The 20907-nt window shown below is 47.6% G+C and overlaps 1 protein-coding gene across 3 annotated transcripts; it reads left to right on the top strand.

Annotated features, from left to right (window-relative positions):
* The first annotated feature begins 1085 nt into the window (after positions 1-1085).
* Positions 1086-15294, top strand: FAM78A (family with sequence similarity 78 member A). Of its 3 annotated transcripts, none has more exons than XM_088147079.1 (3): positions 1086-2340; positions 3389-4369; positions 13139-15294. In XM_088147079.1, the coding sequence occupies exons 2-3, from the start codon at positions 4032-4034 to the stop codon at positions 13665-13667; spliced, it is 867 nt and encodes a 288-aa protein (XP_088003205.1). In that variant the 5' UTR covers positions 1086-2340; positions 3389-4031; the 3' UTR covers positions 13668-15294. The 3 variants fall into 3 exon arrangements, with proteins under 3 accessions (XP_088003205.1, XP_088003204.1, XP_007422374.1); XM_088147078.1 differs by having other exon boundaries at positions 3608-4369; XM_007422312.3 differs by lacking the exon at positions 1086-2340 and having other exon boundaries at positions 2428-4369.
* Positions 15295-20907: the final 5613 nt, after the last annotated feature.

Raw genomic sequence — 20907 nt, forward strand, 5'->3', positions numbered from 1 at the left:
TGTCTCTAGGGTGGAACATGGGGCAGGTACACAGTGGTGTAAACGCTCCAAAAAAATACATAGAAAGAGCAGATGAAAGATGATTGAGGGTAGAGGAAACAGAGCTCTGGGCTTCTCTATGCTAACCAGGTCAACCCGGTTTGCATGACATTCCCAAAATCAAAATGGCACGGGGCTGGCATTGGTGCCCTCCCTGTGGAACATCATCCCTGCAGAGATCAGACTGGCCCCCACCTTGATGCTCTTCCGCAAGGCCCTGAAGGCGCGGTTGTGCCGGTGGGCCTGGGGATCCAGGTCGACCAGGAGCCCATCAAATGGCTGGGGTTGTCGCCAGGGGGGTGGAGCGGGTTTTGAATTGGGATTTTTATTCTTGCAAGATGCCCGGAGTCCCCGTGAGCGAGTCGGGCGGCCATATGAATTGCTTAAATAAGTAAATAAATTGCCCTGCCACCCTCCATGGGGAGCAAGGGGCTGGAAAGGAAAAACTGGCCTATGCTTTTCCTGCGTTCAGCTGTGTGCGGGATGGACACACACCCCACCGCCCGCTGCATCTGGGTGGGCGGAGGGTTTGAAGAAAACCAGGCTGGCTCTGGGCTGATAGAGGCAGACTTGTTGCTGTGATCAAGGGTCTGGGATGACCCCACAGACCAGCTTCTGTGCTCCACACCTGAGATCCAGAAGACCTTAAGTGCCATTCTAGGTCACTCTATATCCTTTAAAAAAACTATTTTCCCATGAGGTTTGGCTAGCCCTCCCTTCGAAACCCACAACAGGCATGGAAATAAATGGCCCAAGGTCGTGGAGCCAGTCCTCGGGCATTAGGACCCAGCCTTCTCTTAATCCCGCGCCAAGCACGACTCAGCAGGGCGAGGATTGCACATCCGCAGCCGCGACTCGCGGGAAAAAAGAGAGACAAGGTTTATTCTGCAGTGGGGGGGGGGGGGGGGACACACGAAGGAATTAAACTACAATACCCAGCATTCCTGAAAACCTTGGAAGGAACTGCCCAGCCAAGTGCTGCAGTTTGGAGACAGAACAAGAGAGAGGGCAGGGGGTGGGTCCTCCGTTAGTTCGGGACTCCGCGTCAGGGCGCGAAGCCCAGAGGGGGGCGCCGGCTTGGCGTTCAGGACGGACTGCGCCTACAGAGTTGCCAAGAAAGATAAGAAAACGTCCCGGGTGCGAGAGGCGCCGAAGTACTCTATATGCACAGATGATAGATAGATAGATAGATAGATAGATAGATAGATAGATAGATAGATAGATAGATAGATAGATAGATAGACAGACAGACAGACAGACAGACAGACAGACAGACAGACAGACAGACTTTTTTTTTTTGCAAAAGTTTGACCGTCGGTGCAGCCCATGAAAGCAGACGCCTGCCTGTCGCCTCCGCTCGCCCCCTGCAAGCGATCGGCGGACGCCGATGGTCCGCCGCCCGCCTAGGAGAGGCGGGGAGGGAAGCGGGCGAGGCGCGCAAGCAGGGCGCAAAGGAGGTGGATCCCAAGCTGCCGGCCCGGTTCCTCCATCCAGAAGCAAGAGGCGGCGACGGCAAGGCCGGCTGGGCGGCAGGATTGCGGCGCGCACCTGCCCAGCGCGCGGCGCGGGCCGCTGCGGGGCTCGGAAGACGCGCCGCCGCCTTTGCACGGAGGGTGGCCGCGGAGCAAAGCCGGCGAGACCAAGACGCGCGCGCTGCTCCTTGGCGGGCTCGGGGAGGGGAGGGGGCATTCCCTCCCCACCCCCGGGGTGGCCGAAGGATGGGGGCCGCCGTGCAAACGATCTGCCCTCCCGGGCGCTCTCCCCGCCGGCAGCCTTGAAAAGCCAGCCCGCTGGCTCTGGCCACCGGCAGCGAAGGGTGGCGCGGGCTGCGCGCGAGCCCCGCAGCGAGGCCGTCCGGAGGTCCCCGGAGCAGGAGGCGGCGAGGCTGCTCGGGGCTGAATGAAGGGCAGCGGCGGGACGGGCGAGCCGAGCCAGGGAGCCGCACGCCCCGCGCCGCCAAGGACCCTCAGAGGCGGTCCCAAGGCTCCTCCGCGGGCGAGAAGACGCACCGGCGCGCGTGTCCTCGCCAGCGCCGCGCTTCCTTGCGCCTGGCTCCGCCGCCGCCGCCGGGGCTGGCCAGACGCCACGAGGCAGCGAGCGAGGGGAGGCAGAGGTTGGAGCGAGCGAGGAAGAGGAAGAAGAGGCGAGGAGCGACGGAGGGCGAGGAGGAAGTGCGCCGGGGAGGGGGCGCCAAGGAGAAGCCCCTGCCCGGCTGGCCGCCCGGGCCGCCTCCCCCCACCGCCTCTCTCGGGGGGGGGGGCCCGCCCGCCCGGGGAGAACGTCGCGGGCGGCGATTGTGAGGTGCGCCCTGCGGTCACTGAAGGCGCGATTGATGCGCAGGCGGGCGGGGGGGGGCCACACTAGGGCGCCCTGCAGCCGACGGCGGGGAGCCAAAGCCGGAGCCTCGGACCCGGTTTGGGGGGGAGAAGGAGAGAGAGAGAGAAGGGGGGAAAATTGAGCGCCCGCCAGAGAGAGAAGGGGGAGCAAAGCGAGAGAGAAAGTTGAAATAAAACTTTCCCTGCCTGCCTTCCAGCCCCGACTTCGCTTTTGGAGGGGGATGCGTCAGAGATAAGGGGTGTGTGTGTGTGTGTGTGTGTGCTGAGTGCAAAAAGATTATGTGTGGCATAGCAATTCCAATGTACGTGTAAATGCTTTTTGGGGGGGGGAGTTGTCCAGCTGTGATTAGGGCTTCTTTCAAAGCCCCTCTTTTAGAATCTAGGAAAACTTTTTAAGAAGGGGACTGGATGTGGACTGCATCATCATCGCCATCATTATTACTATTATTATTATTATTATTAATAATAATAATAATTACAATGTTCCTGCCCAAAGGTAGGTGAAGGCTTTTGACTAGGGGGTCTAACTCGAGCAAGATTCTATCCTGGATCAGAAGTAAGGTAAATTCTGAATTAATGGCTTTCAGATGGAAATTTTGCTTTTAGCCCCCCTATTTTTGTCATTCTTACCCTTTGCGGATGTGACTAAAGAATCTACAAAGACGGAAGGAAGGCAGGGTTTATTAACTTAAGAACTGTAAAGAGAAGTCAAGAATATGTTTAACCCTCTTGTTTGCTTGCTTGGTCCGAGTAAGACGGCATCTTTCTAAAATAGTGGCCTGTTACAGCAAACCCCCAAATTCTGAGCCACCTTGAGAACCCATTGTATTGCCAGATTTTGAGAGTCAAAACTGGACGTTGACCGTTTCTGTCCCGTACGTTTTAGCAGCTTTTACGGTTTCCCAAATCTGGTTTGTTACTTCTTTAAACCAGGAAGTAGGCATGCTAACATATATTTCTTAATATTTCCACTTTGAACTCATCTCTGATTTTCCCTTATAACTGCAAAACAGGGCAAATCTGCAGGACCAGAAAACTGTGACTATTCACCGAGCTATTTTTGAGTGGTTCTTGTTCTTTTAAAACTGGCCAAAGGTTTTTCGGTAGCTAAAAAAGGAGGCAGATAATGGTTAAAGATGCCAAAACCTACCCATCTGGCCTTTCATCTGGCTGATGTTTGAAAAGCAAAATCAAATAATGCTTTTTCCCCCTCCTTTTTTGCCTTCACCAAGGGGAAGTTATGAATGACTCTCCATCAGGAAGTGAAAACTTGACACTGTCACCGAGAAGCTAGAACCTAGAGATGAAACAGACAAATTTATTCTTCGCATAGACTTGTCTTCATCTTGCTTAAAAGATTAAAACAAGAAAAAAAAAACCCAAAGAAATATATCAAAGGAAATATAAGGCCAGTTGACGTTTGATTGTAACGAACAGATCAGGGAAACGAAGCCAGCTTGGAATTGTCTTTCAAAAATCAAGGAAAACGATTGTTGGATTACGCAGCGAGTTTAACCATTCGGTTGCACAGAAAAATCTACCCCAAGAGTTCTCTGCAAAGAAAATTCTGCTGGGTCGATTTACGCAGCAGCACCCCGGCCTACACACCCCTCTATACACTGTTGGAGTCTTCTACCAGAATGCGTCTTCTATCCTATGGATATCGGTTTTGAGTTGACAGATGAAGAAGACTGTTGGTGCCTTCTTGCAATTGCGCTGGTTCTCTGGGCCATGGGCTGTATCCACAGCGTTAGCTGCAAAGCAAAAGGATTTCGGGAGAGCATCACAGTCTTAGAAATCAAGGCTTCCATCGACCCGGTCCCCACGAACATCGACGAGTCATCCAGCGTGGTGTTGAGATACCGCACCCCACATTTCCGCGCTTCCGCTCAAGTGCTGTTGCCTCCTTTGCCCAGAAAAGAGACCTGGATCGTGGGGTGGATCCAGGCTTGCAACCACATGGAGTTTTACAACTACTACGGCGACCGTGGCATGTGAGTGACTGTGTGTCGGGGGCATGACGTGGACACGGTTGGGTTGGCCAGCCCCGTGGCGAGCCAAGAGGCCTCTCTGCATTTGCAGGACACGGCTTGGGGTTTATTGATGGGTTAGTGTGTTGTGTGAACCCAGAATGAGTAGGCTTAATAGGTGGGAAAGAGAGGAGGCGGAGGAAGAGTTTTGCACCATCAGCATCTTGTCTGCTTAACTTCCTCCTGGTCTACTACAGGAAGCCTCTGGGGGACCAAGAGACCAAGTGACAGAGTTTGAGAATCACCCCTGCCAAGCCCAGTAAAACTCACAACTCTACAAGAGAGGTCAAGATCCCCCCCCCCATTTCACAGCAGGGCAAATAGAGATGATGATCAGAGGACAGTTGGCCTTTTTAAATCCCAAAGGCCCCCCAGACTGGATTAGGCTAGGCGACAGATTGTTAGTTCTCACCTTGCTAAGGCTTTTAAATGCTGGGTTTTCATATTTAACAAAATGTAAAGTCATTACCTTCCTAAGAAATCCGTCTTTTTTTAAAAAAAGCAGAATTTGAAATATCTTCCTAGCCCCCAAGGGACCATCCTAGAAAGTCCAGACTGATTGTTTTTAAAAATGCAGTTGCACTGTTGAGTCCATAAATTCATTTTCTCATTTTCACAACTTGGACTCCTTATTCTTGTCTGCCGTTCTACTTAAAGAAAAAAAAACTTTAATTGCTTACCTCTTCTTCATTTATCCTTTTCGAAAGATCAGTCCTACCCTCAGGCAGGCAGACAATTGTTCAAGATGTCTGATTCTATCCACTTCTTCCAGTTATTATTCTTGTCGTGGTTAACTGTCATGGGAAGAGAAAAGCATTTTGAGGATGATGGTTTCAGGTGCAAAAATTCATTACTGGTTTGGGGGATTCTGACTTGAATGACTTCTTTTGCTTTCGATGAACAAAACTCTTAGGTTTGCTGTGCATTTTCATTTCTCCCCCCTGGGCTTTTTGAAATGGCATTGATTGGAGGTAGAATATTTGGAATAAATGCTGGATGGGCTACTGAACAAATTAGGGAGCCTTGCTAATGCTTGCAAGAAACAATTAGGAGATGAACTCAAGAACGAGGCAGAAAGAGCCAGGTACATGTTCATCAAAGCCATTCTTAGCACCCACAACAAACCTTGTTGATGTCATGCTGAAGCTTGATGCAAGTATGCAACTCCCAGAATTCCCTAGCCAGCATATGTGGATTTCAACTCCCAGAATTCCCCAGTTAGCATGTGTGGACTTCAACTCCCAGAACTCCCAGCTAGCCTGTGTGGACTTCAACTCCCAGAATTCTCTGCTAGCATGTGTGGATTTCAACTCCCAGAAGCTAGCTGGGGACTTCTGGGATTTGAAGTCCACATGTCTTAAAGTTGCCAAGTTTGAGAAACATTGGTAGAAAGCTAGAATGAACAAGATGAAGCATTTTGCTGGCAAACTTTTCTCCCTTCCATGCTAGGTTTCTTGGTGCAGGGCTTTATTTCTTTATAACCACTTTCCCCAGGTGATTGGGGGAATCGTCCAGTCTCAATTTGCAGCCAAGTGAGCAAAAATGGGACCATTGGCAGCTGTTTCCCACTTGGGGAGATGGCATTTCCAAAAGGTTTAATGTCTTTCTGGATTTTGTTTGGGGTTTTTTTTGTGGGGCGGCATTGTTTAAAGTTAAAAATGGCCAACGATATTATCCCAGTAACATCCAGAGCTGCGGGATTATGATTAACGTCAGCCCTGAGCTGCAAGGAAATGCGGGGTGGGAGGGAAGGCTGAGTTTGGAGAACCGACAAATTAAATTAGTTTAGGCTTTGCCGGGCTTCTTAACGTGGGGTTCCCCACCCCAGGCACCTGCCTTGCTCTTAAAACAGGAAGCAGAAGAGGAAGCTTGATTTAAATAGCCCAGCGATAGCCCAGCCTTACCAGCAGAGCAGAAAGGGAAGTTAACAACAGCCAGCGTTAGAAAGAAACTTGGCCATCTGCAAAAGAAGATTAGGCGTCCTCTCTGTTTAAACCTTGCTGCCTCGTAATGAAGATTTGGGTTTTTGGCGGATGGAACAAAGGGCTCCATCCAAAACCAGGGGGGGGAAACCCATTTTTTTTGCCCTGAGTTTCTCACACTGCCTTCCTCGCCTATGAATTAGCCGCCTGTTTGCATGGATCAATAAACGGGCCAGAAATGCAACGGCTATGGGGACCCCCCAGCCCAGGTTTCCGGGGGTGTGTTTTCAAACAAGGCTGCTCCAGGGCCCCTCAATAATCGGGGTGAGATTGGGCCTCTACCCCCCATTTCTGGGATGCTCTCCCCAGAAAGACCTGCCTGGTGCCCACATTAGCATCATTGTGGCACTCTGTGGAGATCTTTCTGTTTTCCCAGTCTTGGAAATTGGATTTCCATTGGCTTTAAATTCATACGGTTTTCATTTCGCCTCACAGCTGCCTAGTTTATGCGGGGGGGGGGTTGCATTCTGTTTGTATATGTTTTTATTCGACTTGCATTTTCTTGGTGGGCTGTATTGTAAGAGCGTTTTGGTTTTTTTCTATCTCCTTTTTTCCTTGTTCTTTCTTTTCTTTTCTTTTCTTTTTTCTTTTCTTTTCTCTCTTTCCTTTTTTAGACTTTTTATCCTGCCTTTATTATTTGTTTTTAGAAATAGCTCAAGGCGGTGAACTTCCTCCTCCTATTTTCCCCACAACAACCCTGTGAGGTGGGCTGGGCTGAGAGAGAGGGACTGGCCCAAAGTCACCCAGTTGGCTTTCGTGCCTAAGGTGGGACTAGAACTCATGACCTCTCGGCTTCTAACCCGATGCCATTAACCACTACACCAAACTTTTTCACATTTACTATATTTTCTTTTCTTTCCTTTGAATGTATTTTTTATTATCGATGTAAAACCTTTTAATAAAAACTTTAAAAAAATGACGAAACGGCCTGCCCACCCACTCTCTTTCCAACCCTGGTCATCTTAGTTTTCTGCCTCCTGGGCCTTCGCCCTGGGTTCCAGAGTAGGCATAATTTGGGCAGGAATTAAAGAGCGAGAAGGACTCTCTCCTGGAGAGTATTTTTCCCTGATTCGGCACCTCCCAGAATCCCAGGTCACCCTGACCAGGAATCTTTGGGAATTGCAGTCCCTAACCCTACAGAAACCTCCAAATGAGAAAAACGCCCCTGTGCCAAGACCTGGCATTCCTCCGGTGGCACAAATCGAGATGACCACAGGGTGTCAGCAGGGAGCTAAGCTCTGCTGAATCTCTTTGCTGACTCTCTTTGCTGCCATCTAACAGGCGCTTTGAGAGCAACACCCCTGCTAGGTGGGTTCTTCTTTTGGGGCCCCGACCTGCAAGAGAGGGACGACAAAGGCGGGGCAAAAAGACAGGAGATCAGGTTGGAATAACCCTGGCTTTAGTTTTGCCTTGTCTGTCCAGGTTCTTGTTTTGTACATGGATTGCTGTTCGGAGTTGCACACCCGCACTGGGGAAATACCAGACTAATGACACAAGAGTGCCACGCAATGTCCTTCCTGGCCCCTCGTTCCCAGCCTCAGCAAGTCTGAGGGTCTCCAGAGGGTCACGCGAAGCCCCAGCGTGGCTTGGTTAGGGCTGAGCTTCAGCCTGAAAGTCCCATTTCCTGCCAAATGTCAAAGAGACTTCCTAAATTTGCAGAAACAGATGAGTTTGTAAGATCCTAGACGAGCAAAGGGCTTTAGGTCTGCAGATGTATCTGCAGGCAGAAAGGAAGTAACTTGAAATCTGCTAGGAGATCTGCAAGGGCTTATGAAAGACGGTGGTCTGGACCCAGCGGGTTGTTGCAACTTTGAGAAAAATAAATTAAAAAAGGTCATGGTGGAAGGCAGCTCGTAGTCACTTGGGAAAGACTTCCACGTAGCAAACCACTGAGCGTTATTGGCGGGTCGAGAGATGGTCCTCCGGGGAGAATTCCCATGGTGGACGTTGTAGGAGGAGAACTGGCTAGTCGATCATCCGGCGGGATCTGGCAGACCTTCGCCAACTAACATGTTGGACTGAAAGGCATCAGCTTTCCTGAGCAGCACCTCAGAGGCACGGAGTATTTACTTATTTATTTGGTTTTTTCTTTTATTTATTTAGCAGGGTGTTTGCTGCAGGTCAGGAAAGCTTCTGCTTTTTAAACAAATCCTACTGATTTTTTTACACAGGGGAAGAATCCCTCTCTTTTTGACGTTGATTTGGCCATCCAGTTCTGGGGCAATTAGCCTAAAATAAATAAATAAATAAATAAATAAAATAAAATAAAATAGACACACACATAAACATGCATGTGTGTCTGTGTGTTTATTTTATAATTTAAATATAGACTGCATCCTGGACCTCGTTCATAGATGTTAGGTTGTTTTATAAATGTATTTTAACTTTGTCTTAAATTTTATTTTGTTCATTATCTATTAAGATATCGTTCACTTTTAATTTAACTCTTCTAAAAGATGAGGATTAAACAGTGGTCTGGTGTGCCCACTGCATCAAGCCATGGTTTGGTTGATTGATTATGTGCAATCAAGCTGTTTTCAACTCCTAGCAACTGCATAGATAGATTTTCTCCATGATGATCTATCCCTAACCTGATATTTCAGGTTCCATGGTTTGGTTGAGCAATGCTTACAGGTAGTCCTCGACTTACAACCATTTGTTTAATGACTGTTTGAAGCTACTATGGCACTGAAAAAAGTGACTTATGGCTGAGCCTCATACTTACGACTGTCGCAGCATCCCTGCAGTCATGGGATCAAAATTTGGGTGCTTGGCAACCAGCACAAATTTATGACAGTTGCAGCATCCCAGAGGCATGTGATCGCCATCTGCGACCTTCCTGGGGGGCTTCCGACAAGCAAAGTCAATCGGGGAAGCCGGATTCGCTTAACAACCATGGCAAAAAAGGTCGTAAAATTGGGCACGACTCACTTATCGACCGCATTGCTTAGCAATGGATGTTCCCGTCCCAATTATGGTCATAAGTTGAGGACTACCGGTATTCAATAAAGCTCAGGTGGTTGGTTGGGTTGACGAGCCAGTGAAGCTATAGTCAACCATGATTTTCAAATCACAGTGGGTTGGATTTGCAAAACACACTGAATTGAAATGGATAAACCACGGGATTCATTAGCATTTTGCATCTCTGCCCTGCTACGAATCTAAAAAGAAACCTCCACAGATTGCAGGCAGGAACTGAAGCAGGAAGAGAACCTCTCCTTCAAATTCAGTTTGGCACTGGAAGAGCAAAGCATTGTGGCCTTCTGAATTTGCAAAGCCCTTTTTTGGCCTTGCTAGCCAAATACGAGGGCCGTTGTGAAGTCTGAGGCTGAGCCGGTGGGGGGATGAGTTAGGGCTGAAGACTAAGAAGGCGCTATATCCTAGGGTGCAACTTAGTGGGTAAGACCTAGTTGGCCTCTGCTAAGCAGGGTTGGATCTGGTTAGCATTTGGATGGGAGACCACTAGGAAATTCCGCAGCTGTAAACAAGCAACCCTTGGAGGTAAGGGCTGAAGGTGAAAAATGGTTAAAGGTGAAAAAGACGCCTTGGATAAAACAGTGGGAAACCATTTCCATATCGTTGGGAAGAAAACCTCATAGAGGTGTCCATAAGATCTCACTTTCTTGTGAGATGGGCGGTGTCTAAATTCAAAATATAAATAGATAACCAAATAAAATCATCAGGAGTTGAGTTTCACTTGGCCAAGACTACCTTCAATCTACTTGGACGGGACGGGTTATCAAGGTGGCGGATCTCCGCCAGAATGAGCTCTGCGGATTTTCACTGAAGGCTGAAAAAGAGAATTAGAATTAATCCCAGGTTAGGGCGGAAAACGAGTTTAGGATTCTTAATCCACTGCGATGGGAATTCTTTTAAGGGTGCAAAATACATTGTCGTAATTGACACGCCGATCGCCAATATTCCCCTATTTTCCCCCATGAGGGTTAAGGAAGATTCAAGAAGACTTTTATCTTACACAGAGGGAAAGAGATCTAGATGTTAAAATGGATTCAGGAGAGGTGTCCTCTGTCCATTTCTGGAGGGTTTTTGCATTCTAAAAATAAAGCGATGGAGCGACAGGTTTCCATAAGGTTTAGATTGAATAATCAGTTTAACGATGGAATTAATTCTGCATCGACATCATTTGGATCCTTTGTTTTTTTTCCCCCTCTCCTCGTTCCCTTTTCCCCCATAAGTCTTACTTTAATGTCATGGATTTGCGTTGTTTTTTGGCATGATCACTGATATTTTTTGCTGTCTTTTACTAATGCAAACCAATACCCTTCTACAAGACCAGAGATCAATAGGAACAGACCTTAATTCTAGGGTTTCAGCTCTTCTTCCGCCTGGCTGCTGGCCACAGGTTTTGCAAAAGTGTTCCTTGTGGGCTCACCTAGAATGTGATTTTTCTCACCATAGGTGACTAGCCCTTTCAGGGTCACGCCGTTTCCGAACCCCATTTACTGGGTTGGGATGAAGTCTCAGTTAATAAGAGGTGGTGGTGGAGTCAGACCTCCCTGTTTTTTTAATCCTATTAACTAGAGTTGTCAGGATCTTTGAAATGCAAAGCGAGCGACTCTTTGCGCTGAATTCGAGCATTGATCGCTCAGTTGGGGTCTGCCCACTGATGAATCGAATGGGTTGCTGCTAGTTAAAAGAGGCTGTGCCACCTTTTCGAGGCCAAGGGTGCTTTAAATGGTGCAGGATCCCTTCCTCAAAGTCCTGGAGGAAACCAGGGAGGAGGAAAATAAATAAAGTGAAAAAATAAAAATAAATTGCATGCTCTGAACGTTGAGTTCGATTTAAATAGCGTTCTTATGGCCACTCCGGGCACGCAGTTCATGTTTGTCTCTTTGCTTGCACCAGCAACCCCAGTTTGGAAGCCTTGGTGGGGCCAAGGATGTTGAAGCACCACCGGAGGGGCTGATGGCAAGAAGAGAAAGTTGGGGGCCAGATTGGCTTCCTCATCAGCCATTAAAAGGGGGGGGGAAGAAAAGTCTTTTTCTGTCCTCCCTTTGAAAGTTGGGGGTGGATTTAATTGCTAGGAGAAATCAGCCACGCAGAGCAAGCTGAAAGAAGGCCGAGAGGAGTGGGCATGTCATTTTTCTCTCCCGCGCTGGAATGGGGCCTGTCGCTTGGGGACCATCTGCATCTACGCCCCTCCTGTCCGCCCTTCTTTTCTCCAGAGGATGTGCTGCCCTTTCACTGCCCCCCCCCCCCGTCCTGATCCCCCAACTGATGAACCAGCCTGGTCATCGAACGGGGGGAACGTATAAATAAATGTAGAGTAAACCCCATCTGTCATTCTTATTAGGTAGACCAGATAGGAATCATGACCAGATGAACTAATTCTACTTTATTGTAAAGCTGCATTGACAGAATCTTGTAAGTCTGAAAGTACAATTCCCCCTCACCATCTCCTTTACAGCCCAAGAAACTAGGGAGGGTCCTTTCTGAGCCTCTTGCCCCTCCCACTACCCAGCTGAGGGCTAGGCTGTCTCTTATCTGACCATTCCCCAGGCAGCGTCTCTTGGCCCCGTCTCCCAAGGTCTTTCCCCCATCCCATTACACCATCACTGCGGCTGCATTCACACATGCTAAACCCCTTTGATGCATTCATGCCATTGGGCTGGATTTGCATCGTATGCAAACTTGCAAAACATTGTGCCCATCCCAGTTTTAACTTGCTGGATTTCAAGCATTGTACCCAGCCAGGTTGGGTACAGCTGGCACAAGGACACTTGAAACCAGTGGAATTCCACTGCGTGAAGAACATCAGGCCTATTACCATTAATTAATTAGGGGGCAATCAAATAGCTTTATAACTCCTAGTGGGTAATTGCCAGAGCTTTGCATCACGCCGGCAATCAAACTGTGCTATTTGTTGCTTGCAAAAATCATTTCACTCTTTTTGAATGTAGCTTGGACTCCTGTGGGATCTCTCTGTCTGTTTCCCCAGACCCACTCTCCATCTTCATAGCTGGGGTCACACAAAACCCTTGGCCAACCCAGGACAGAACTAAGCAAAGATATCTGCACAACTTGATAAACGTGGTTAGGTTCATCTGGGTTTGTTTGGCCTTAAAGATCCCTGTAGACTAATGGCCTTCTTGAGACTTAAAACCATACGTTCACCCTTTGAAAAATTAAATATAAGATGAAGGTCCAGACTGGGAGCATTCCAGGGCATTACTTTTTCAATCCAGTCTTGAACGTTGCTTGGAACTACAGGCCTGTGTGCGGTAAAGCTTTTATAAATCCTTGTCCTTTAAAATAAATGAAAGTCTGCTGTTTAGTCATCTGGGAAGCTATTTTGAGTGTGAATCCAAGGATGCAGTCAGCTCATCGATGACGAACGGAGAACCGCTTCTTTGCAAGGCGATGGCCGCCCATTGGATGGTAGTGAGAGGTTGAGAAGATCAGGATCCAGTTTCAGGCAACAATGCAGGCTGTGGTTGGTTTAACTGTAGTTTGTGGAACAAACCACAATTGGAGATTTTGCTCCATCCAATAAGGCAAAACTAAATAATCTGTATGCTTAGAATGGTGCCAGATATCAGGCAGTGAGTCAAGATGGCTATTGATCATCTCCAGGCTCAAAGACCGCATGTCTTACAGTGCAAATTGTGGGCAATATTTGTGGGAGAGGGACAACAAACGTGTAGCTTGTTTTTCATTCCAGGCTGTCCTCTTTGGTCTTCTTCATGCCAATCCTCCTTAACCTGGCCCTCTTCTCTCACTGTCTACCCAGGTCAAGCTGGGAGCTTCCAGATCTCCTTGAAGGCAAGATCCAAGCCATCAGTGACTCGGACGGTGTCAATTACCCCTGGTACGGGAACACCACCGAGACGTGCACCATCGTGGGGCCCACCAAGAAGGAAGCTAAGTTCAGCATCAGCATGAATGACAACTTCTACCCCAGCGTCACCTGGGCTGTCCCAGTGAGTGATAGCAACGTGCCCCACCTGACCGGCATCCACCGGGATCAGAGCTTCACCACGTGGCTTGTGGCCACCAACACTACGACCAACGAGATGGTGATCCTGCATACGATCAAGTGGCGGATGAAACTGGGCATCGACGTGACCCCCGGCAATCCTCTAGGGCACCGTGCCAAGCTGAGGGAACCCTCTGCTCAGGAGCAGCCCCAGGTCCTGAGCAAGAATGAGCCAATACCACCGAGTGCCCTTGTGAAACCTAATGCCAACGATGCCCAGGTACTTATGTGGAGGCCCAAAGATGGTCACCCTCTAGTGGTGATACCCCCCAAATATCGGTAATCAGACCCCTGTGGCACAGGGAGAAACGGGAGGGGGCAGAGGGAAGAAGAGGAGAAAAACCACTTCGTATTTAAGGGGAAAAAAAATTCAGCAAAAACAGAGGTGCACTTTTAAACTCATTGATCAAAAAAAAGAAAAACGAAAAAAAATGCAGCCATTCTGCCTTCTCCCATCAGAACGGATCTCACTGTGCTAGCGAAGCTCGAACTGAGGACTCCCTTCAAGATTTCTAAAGTGGGGGGGGGTTGTGGGAGGGTGGTCAGATTCCCAGCACCCGCTCTACTTCCAGCTTTTTAAAAATGCATTTTTCCGCCCTTGGTTGTCGTTTGATGTTCAGTCTGGTGGACTAAGCTCCAATCGCTTATAGGGAGAAAGAAAAAGAGAGAGGCTTTGGTGGGGTGGGGGAAAGAGGGGAGGGGGGATCCAGTCGCGTTGGTTTGGGGGAAGGAAGGAAGGAAGGAAGGAAGGAAGGAAGGAAGGAAGGAAGGAAGGAAGGAAGGAAGGAAGGAAGGAAGGAAGGATTCAATTCTTTCTAAACCTTTGAAAGGGCATTTACAAGGAGGGAATCTGAGTCCATTTGGACTTGACTTCATCCAAAATAAAGGGAAAGGGAAAAAAGAAGAGAAGGAAGGAAGGAAGGAAGGAAGGAAGGAAGGAAGGAAGGAAGGAAGGAAGGAAGGAAGGAAGATGAGAAAGGAAAAAAAGAAGAGAAGGAAGGAAGGAAAATGAGAAAGAGAAAAGGGAAGGAGGGAGGGAGGGAGGAAGGAAGGAAGGAAGATGAGAAAGGAAAAAAAGAAGAGAAGGAAGGAAGGAAAATGAGAAAGAGAAAAGGGAGGGAGGGAGGAAGGAAGGAAGGAAGGAAGGAAGGTGAGAAAGGCAACAAAGATGAGAAGGAAGGAAGGAAAATGAGAAAGAGAAAAGGGAGGGAGGGAGGAAGGAAGGAAGGAAGGAAGGTGAGAAAGGAAAAAAAGAAGAGAAGGAAGGAAGGAAAATGAGAAAGAGAAAAGGAAGGAAGGAAGGAAGGAAGGAAGGAAGGAAGGAGTGAATGTCGCTGAGTTTGTGGAGCAAAGATACGGACTTTCGATTTCCGTGGACGAGGGTAAGGTTGATGGGTGAAACGGAAGCCTGTTTTTCTCTTTCAAGATATCCCAAACTGCAATTTCAAAATGCGCGGCCTTAACGTCGATTTTTGCTTTGGGTTGCCAAATGTTTGCCTTAAACTGTGTTGGGTGTCAACGAGCTGCGGGACAAGAAGGGAAACCTACAAGCAATTTTGTGTTCTGTTTTCTTCATCCTTTGGATCTTAGTGGGAGAAGCTTTACTCTAGGGGTGAGAGGAATGGTCTGAGGCGATCCCAAAAAGTCTTGGAAAGGAAACGGTCACGTTTCTGTCGTGCTGTTCAAAAGACTGTAACAGGCTGAAATGACACTCATTTCAGCCTAAACGGCATGATTTGAATTTCTGCCTGTCACAGAGAATCAGGTCCTTTCCACACTCACGCATGATCACCCCATTATTCATTCCTTGTTTCCTGTGAATCCGCACAACGATGCTGACAAACGGTCCTATTCCAGTGGGGTTTTTTTTTCTGTTGAACTTTTCGTATTTATTTTCTCACTTTTTTTTTTTTTAAAAAAGAACACTTGACACTTTGGTTGGTTGGTTGGTTTTTTAGAACGTGGAGGACTTCTTTCTCTTTAATTAAAAACTTCCTGTTTAGAGATTCCATGTTTTGCTGCTTCATGCCAAGCACAGCGGAGAGCTTTTCTTTTGATTTGCACAGAGCAAAACAGCCCTATTTTCTAATTCAAAAAAGAAAAGAAAGAAAGTTAAGGGGAGGAAATCAAAGTTGGAAACCTCTCCTAGACGTATCTGTTACGAGAACAAAGATCCAGGATGCGGAGCAATGAAAAGATAGTTTTCCACTCACTGTGCTCAAGGAAGTATGATAATCAATGGAACCTGCAAGGAACAAGCTTTGGGTGAACAGTGGAAGAGATAAATGATAAACTCAACTTTCTTCGGAGTAAATATTCCAAAAGGTTCTTCGCCAAGGAGAAAACCTAGCATAAAAATTTAGCGTAACGCAGCAGCATCAGCTTGAATGTGGTTTCTTGCTTGTTTGCTGAAAAACAGTGCCTTGGGTTTGTAATAGGGTGCAATCGTGGAGCAAAGAAGTATCTTTAGTGCCAGGATTTGGGTTGGGTTGGGCTGGGCACGGTCTGCCCTTTTATCCAAAAGCAAGAACTGCTGCTTCTAAAAAAAGGAGAAAGATGTCCTGGATTTGGCCACTCTGCTAGGGGGAAATTGCTGACCTTGGATATCCCAAAAGATCTCGGCAGACCCTTGGAGAGGTTCTTGGTAGGGAGACCACCGGGAAATCCTAGGCTGGGAAAGGGATATATTCTATCAATAAACTAGGGCTTCTCGGAGACGATTTCCCCCTGGATTTCCAAGAACTGAACTCGGTTTCTCCCCCTGGCATTGTGAACAGCAAAATGAATTTGGTAACCCAAAGCTGGCTGAGATGCAAGGGCATCATTTAACTTAAAGTGCAAAAGAGGCTCACGGCTTTGTCGGCGCGCCCTGTGGCCCCGTCCGAACGCCTCCTTGCTATTTCAAAAATTCTCTAATAGTAATGACGTTTGTGTCGGTAGAGACGCGTGGGTGGGCAGCTCATAGGCGTGATAATCACACTCAGAGGCACACTCAGAATCCTAGGAGGTTGACCCATGGTTCTCCTTGCAGAGCTTGGACAAACTTGGTTAGTTTTCCCCCTGCTTTTGATCTCAGAGGCGAAAAGATTTGGGCTCTGGGCTTGGAAAGATCTATTTTCCTCTCCCCTAATTGCTTTGGGGCAGGCCAGAGGCCCCCCAGCTGCTGCGTTGTCTGAACTTTCGCAGCTCGCACAGACTTTAAAAATAATCAGGAAGCCGAAAAGCCTCTTTCTCGGTATGCTTTTGCACAATCTGCCCCTCCAGTCCCCCAAATTAGACCGCAGCTATTTGAAGGTCGTGCTTGTCTAGCACCCGATGTAAGTGTGCAAGGCCCTATTCAAAGGCACCCTCGCTTGCACTCTTAGCATGCCACTCGCAAAACACACACCCCTGTTCAAGTCTGGAAAGTCGACTGGGGGAGGACAACAGACCAACCACAACGGAATTCTTTTTTCTATTTCAAAGAGGAGGACGGATCATGTGTTAACGCGGTTCTCCACTCATGGGGTTTCCTGTTTTTCAAAAAAGAGAATCAGGCAGGCTTGTTCTTAAGAACATTTCAGCCGGCTCTTTGTCAGTCCTGTTTCTGCACAAAACCTGCCCGAGACAGGAGCGATGTTACACACAATACAACAGCAGATGGAAAGGACAGGTGTGGCCAAGACACTGGGGAGGATTAAAGACAGTTCCCGATAAGGCTGTGCCAAGTCGCCCCAACCTAGTAAAAAAGGCCCTGTGCTGCTCCCTGTTCCCGACTCTAAATTTGAAGATCAGGCTTGGAAGGGATCTTGAAGATGATCTGGTCCACCAGTTCTTGAGACGTCTGTTCCATTAGTGAACAGCTTCTACTGGTAGGACTTATTTCCTGATGTCTGGCCCCAAACGACTCCTTTGTAATTTAAACCCACAACTTCTTGTCCTGTCTCCTGGAACAATTCTGAATCATTGTCTTCTCCATCCTTGTCCTTGAGATACTTGAAGACCACTACCGTGTCTCCTCAAAAACTTCTCCTCTCTAGGCTAAATGGTCCTAATACCCAGCTGTTCCTCCTAAGTTTATTCTTCCAGGCCCCTTGTCTTCTTCGTAGCTGATTTTATGTCAGAACTTCCAACACCCAGATGTATCTTCTTGAAAGGGACCGATGTACAACATTGGTGACAGCCACTCCTAAAGACACCTGAACTGCTCCTCATGGGAGACTCCAGCTTTCATCAGCCACAGCCAGTTAGCATGATGGGAGTTGCAGGTGGACCACATAAATCTTTCTCACCATGGTTTTCTCCCTGAACAATGGTGGTCCTTTAAAACACTACGAAATCCCAAACGTGGCCTTTTCTGTCTCTATAGGGGGAGGGCAAAGTTCAGGAATCAGAGGTCAGTACTCTCATCTTGGCAACTAGAAATGGGTGGGTGGGTCTCACATGCCTCCCCCTGCCCCAGTTTTATCTTAGCATGCTATCCATGAGATTCAGGAGCCTTTTGAGGAAGTCCCTCTCAAAGCAATTCCTTTACAGTTGCATTTTAGCCCTGCTGGATTTCCATCTCTCCTTGTTCCCTGGGCAGACTATTCCGCGCTCCCACCATACACACCATTTTTCCCCGACTTAGGCCAAAATGGTTGTGCTCGGGGGGGGGGTTGGGGGGGTGAGGATAGCGGGAATTGTCAATACTTTTTCTCTTTGCCATGGCTGAAAACTGCAAGCAGTTCTTTTTTCTGGGCACGACGCTCAGGAAAGTCTGAAGATTTATTGAGATGGAGAGGAAAGGAGTTGCAAGAATTACAGCAATTGAATTAGTTCCCTGTAAGAAGTCATCTAGCCCCATAAATATCGAGGCAGAGTCTTTCTGATCCTCTAGCAGCCTTTCACGGCATGTCTTTTCACTGACAACGGAAACGTTTGCAGCTGGCATTTATATGACAGTCTCCTGAAGCTTTATCAATCTGGATATGAATCATTTAGGTTGGGAGGGCTGGAGAAAGGAAATGCAGGTGAAATGGGGGGCAAAGAGTGAAGGTTCCCTCGGACCATCTTCAGTCCCAGACATGATAGTATAAAACAGTGTTTCTCAAACTTGGCAACTTTAAGATGTGTGGACTTCAACTCCCAGAATTGCCCAGCCAGCATGCTGGGAGTTGAAGTCCATGCATCTTAAAGCTTCCAATTCTGGGCATTGAAGTCCACCCATCTTAAAGCGTGCTGGCTGGGGAATTCTGGGAGTTGAAGTCCACGCATCTTAAAGCATGCTGGCTGGGCAATTCTGGGAGTTGAAGTCCACCCATCTTAAAGTTGCCAAGTTTAAGAAACACTGGTAGAAAAGATTCAGCCTCATTTGTTCTTCTGAGCAAGAGTGACCCAAGATCCTTTTCTCTTTCACTGCATCACTGTGAACCGTTTTTGATTTGGACCTGCCAGCTGCTAAGCATCTCCTAGGTACCAGTTCACAAAAAATGCTTTGGGAGAGAAGGGCCAAGGAATTCAGCCAGAAGGTGGAGGGTTATGGGAAAGGCACATCGGCTTCATTCGGGGGAAAGCAAAGCCCGTGAAGAGGAACAGGATGAAAGGGTGGCCGTAACCCTTCCACGACCAACCTTCTGCCTGGATTTTGATGCAGCAATAAGAACTGTCTTTTTTTTTTTTTTGCAAAAATACTGTGAATTTATTGTGTGTGGGTTTTTTTTAAGTACCAGGAATGGGCACTTAACAAGAGATGTTGAAATAATAAAAAAGAAATAAAGACAAAATGCCACACCTCTGCTTTTAGGGAAATAAAAAAAAAAAAAGAGGAACATTTCAAAAGAGCAAAGAAATAAAGCAGATTTTTTCAAAGAGAAACGGACTGAAGTGATTTGATTTGCCCGTTAAGTTCTTGCGAGCGAAAGAAAAAAAGGAGGAAGAGGAAGGAAGGAAGGAAGGAAAAAATAAAACAGAGCCTGGGAGAGCTAGATCAGATACTTAAAGCCGTGAATCTCCCTCGCTTGCAAGTCTACAACTTTAACGCCAGTTTCCTAACCTCACCCAGTCAGTCCTCCAAAAGAAAGAGTTGGAGATATAGAGTGGCTGAGAGGTGGTAGAACCCGGCAGAACCCAGCTGTGCCCACCCATGGTTATCATCTAATGAAGCTTAATGCCTGTTCTGTCCTGGTGCCAACTATATCATGGATTGTAAGATACCTCTGTCCCCAGAATAGCAGGGTTGAGAATGATTTAGTGAGGTTATGGGCTGCCTATACCCGCTAGTAAGGAAATTGAACTGAGTTAGATCAGTTGGGTTACCCTACCTTGCGTGAACGGGGCCAGCAGGTGGGATATTCGTGGGAGCAAAGGCTTGAGACCAAGGATCCCTTCCCATAGAAAACTAGCATGTCAGGGAAGGTTTCCCTTTAACGTTTTGATTTCTATGAGCAAGGAATCTCATTGCACCCCAAGAATTCAGAAGGGATGGTGGGACAGATAACTCAGCTCAACCGAGGAGAAGCTGGCAATGGAGACACTGAAGAGGACAATCTGTATTTTCTCCTACCCTTCTGCTTCCTTGACACGATTACTCAAGATCTTATCAGAGCTGCAGCAAACTCTGTTCTCTGCCTAACAAAGAGTCTCGTCAATGGTTTTCATGACACTGTTGACAGGCCCAGATTCCAACAGCATGCTAAGTCTGAGTTACCGAAACAGTTATGTTCAGATTATGCACCATGCCCGAACAAATAAAGCACTATGAGCGTCTTAAGAGAATGACCTTGTTCACACAGCTGGTGATTAACACCATCCTGGAATGTGCTGAATCACAACCCCTCCAACCTCATTTTAATCGAGTCTAACACATTGTGCCAATCACCTTCCCCGTTTTGCAGAGATGATCCAACGTGATGGAGTGTTTGTGGTCCTGGAGCCGGTCTGGTTTGGCACCCTCCACCCCAGAATAGTTGCGGAAGTTCTCAGCAGGAGCACCAGAAATAATGACAGCACCTTGCTTCATCTGGTAGGGTAAATGGATCTCAGAAGCAGTCCAAGATGGTATGAGGACTCTTGCTTTGGGCAGGAGGTTGGACTAGGAGATCTCCAAGGTCCCTTCCAACCCTATAATTCTATGATTCTATGAAATCTAGAACACGTTCAGCAAGCATGTATTCCTCAGGGCTCCATATACTTCTAAGTTCCACCTTTGGGGAGTGATGGCACGTTGGCCAAGAATCCTGGCTTAGATAATGACAGTTTGTTTTTTCTGCATGGTGGGCAGGAGATCTTTGACTCTTGGGCCATCTCATGCTTTGAAGTCTCAAGTCAACTTTCCAGCAAGCCAAATGCCCTTTTCCTAGCAAGATAGAAAGAGGTAGGGAGGGTTCACAGAGAGGTCATGGTGTGTCCCACCAAGACAAAAACAGGAGAGTCTTGCATACACAAAATGTAATGAAGAAGGAAAAGAGCAAAGGGTTGTCTGAGAAAAGAGACCAGGGGTATCATACAGATGGGAAATATCAGAAAGAAGTATAGAACCGGGATGTCACCGAGGAAAATGATGA

Source organism: Python bivittatus, unplaced genomic scaffold (assembly GCF_059951505.1).
Source record: "Python bivittatus isolate LINGU-HERP-01145 unplaced genomic scaffold, Pbiv_v1 ctg000160_np1212, whole genome shotgun sequence".
NCBI classification, from domain to species: Eukaryota; Metazoa; Chordata; class Lepidosauria; order Squamata; family Pythonidae; genus Python; species Python bivittatus.

Excerpts from the sequence above, each read along its gene's own strand:
- FAM78A (XM_088147079.1), top strand. The coding sequence starts at position 4,032 with ATGGATATCGGTTTTGAGTTGACAGATGAAGAAGACTGTTGGTGCCTT. Across the intron at positions 4,370-13,138 it reads TACTACGGCGACCGTGGCAT|GTCAAGCTGGGAGCTTCCAG; the intron begins GTGAGTGACTGT and ends CTGTCTACCCAG.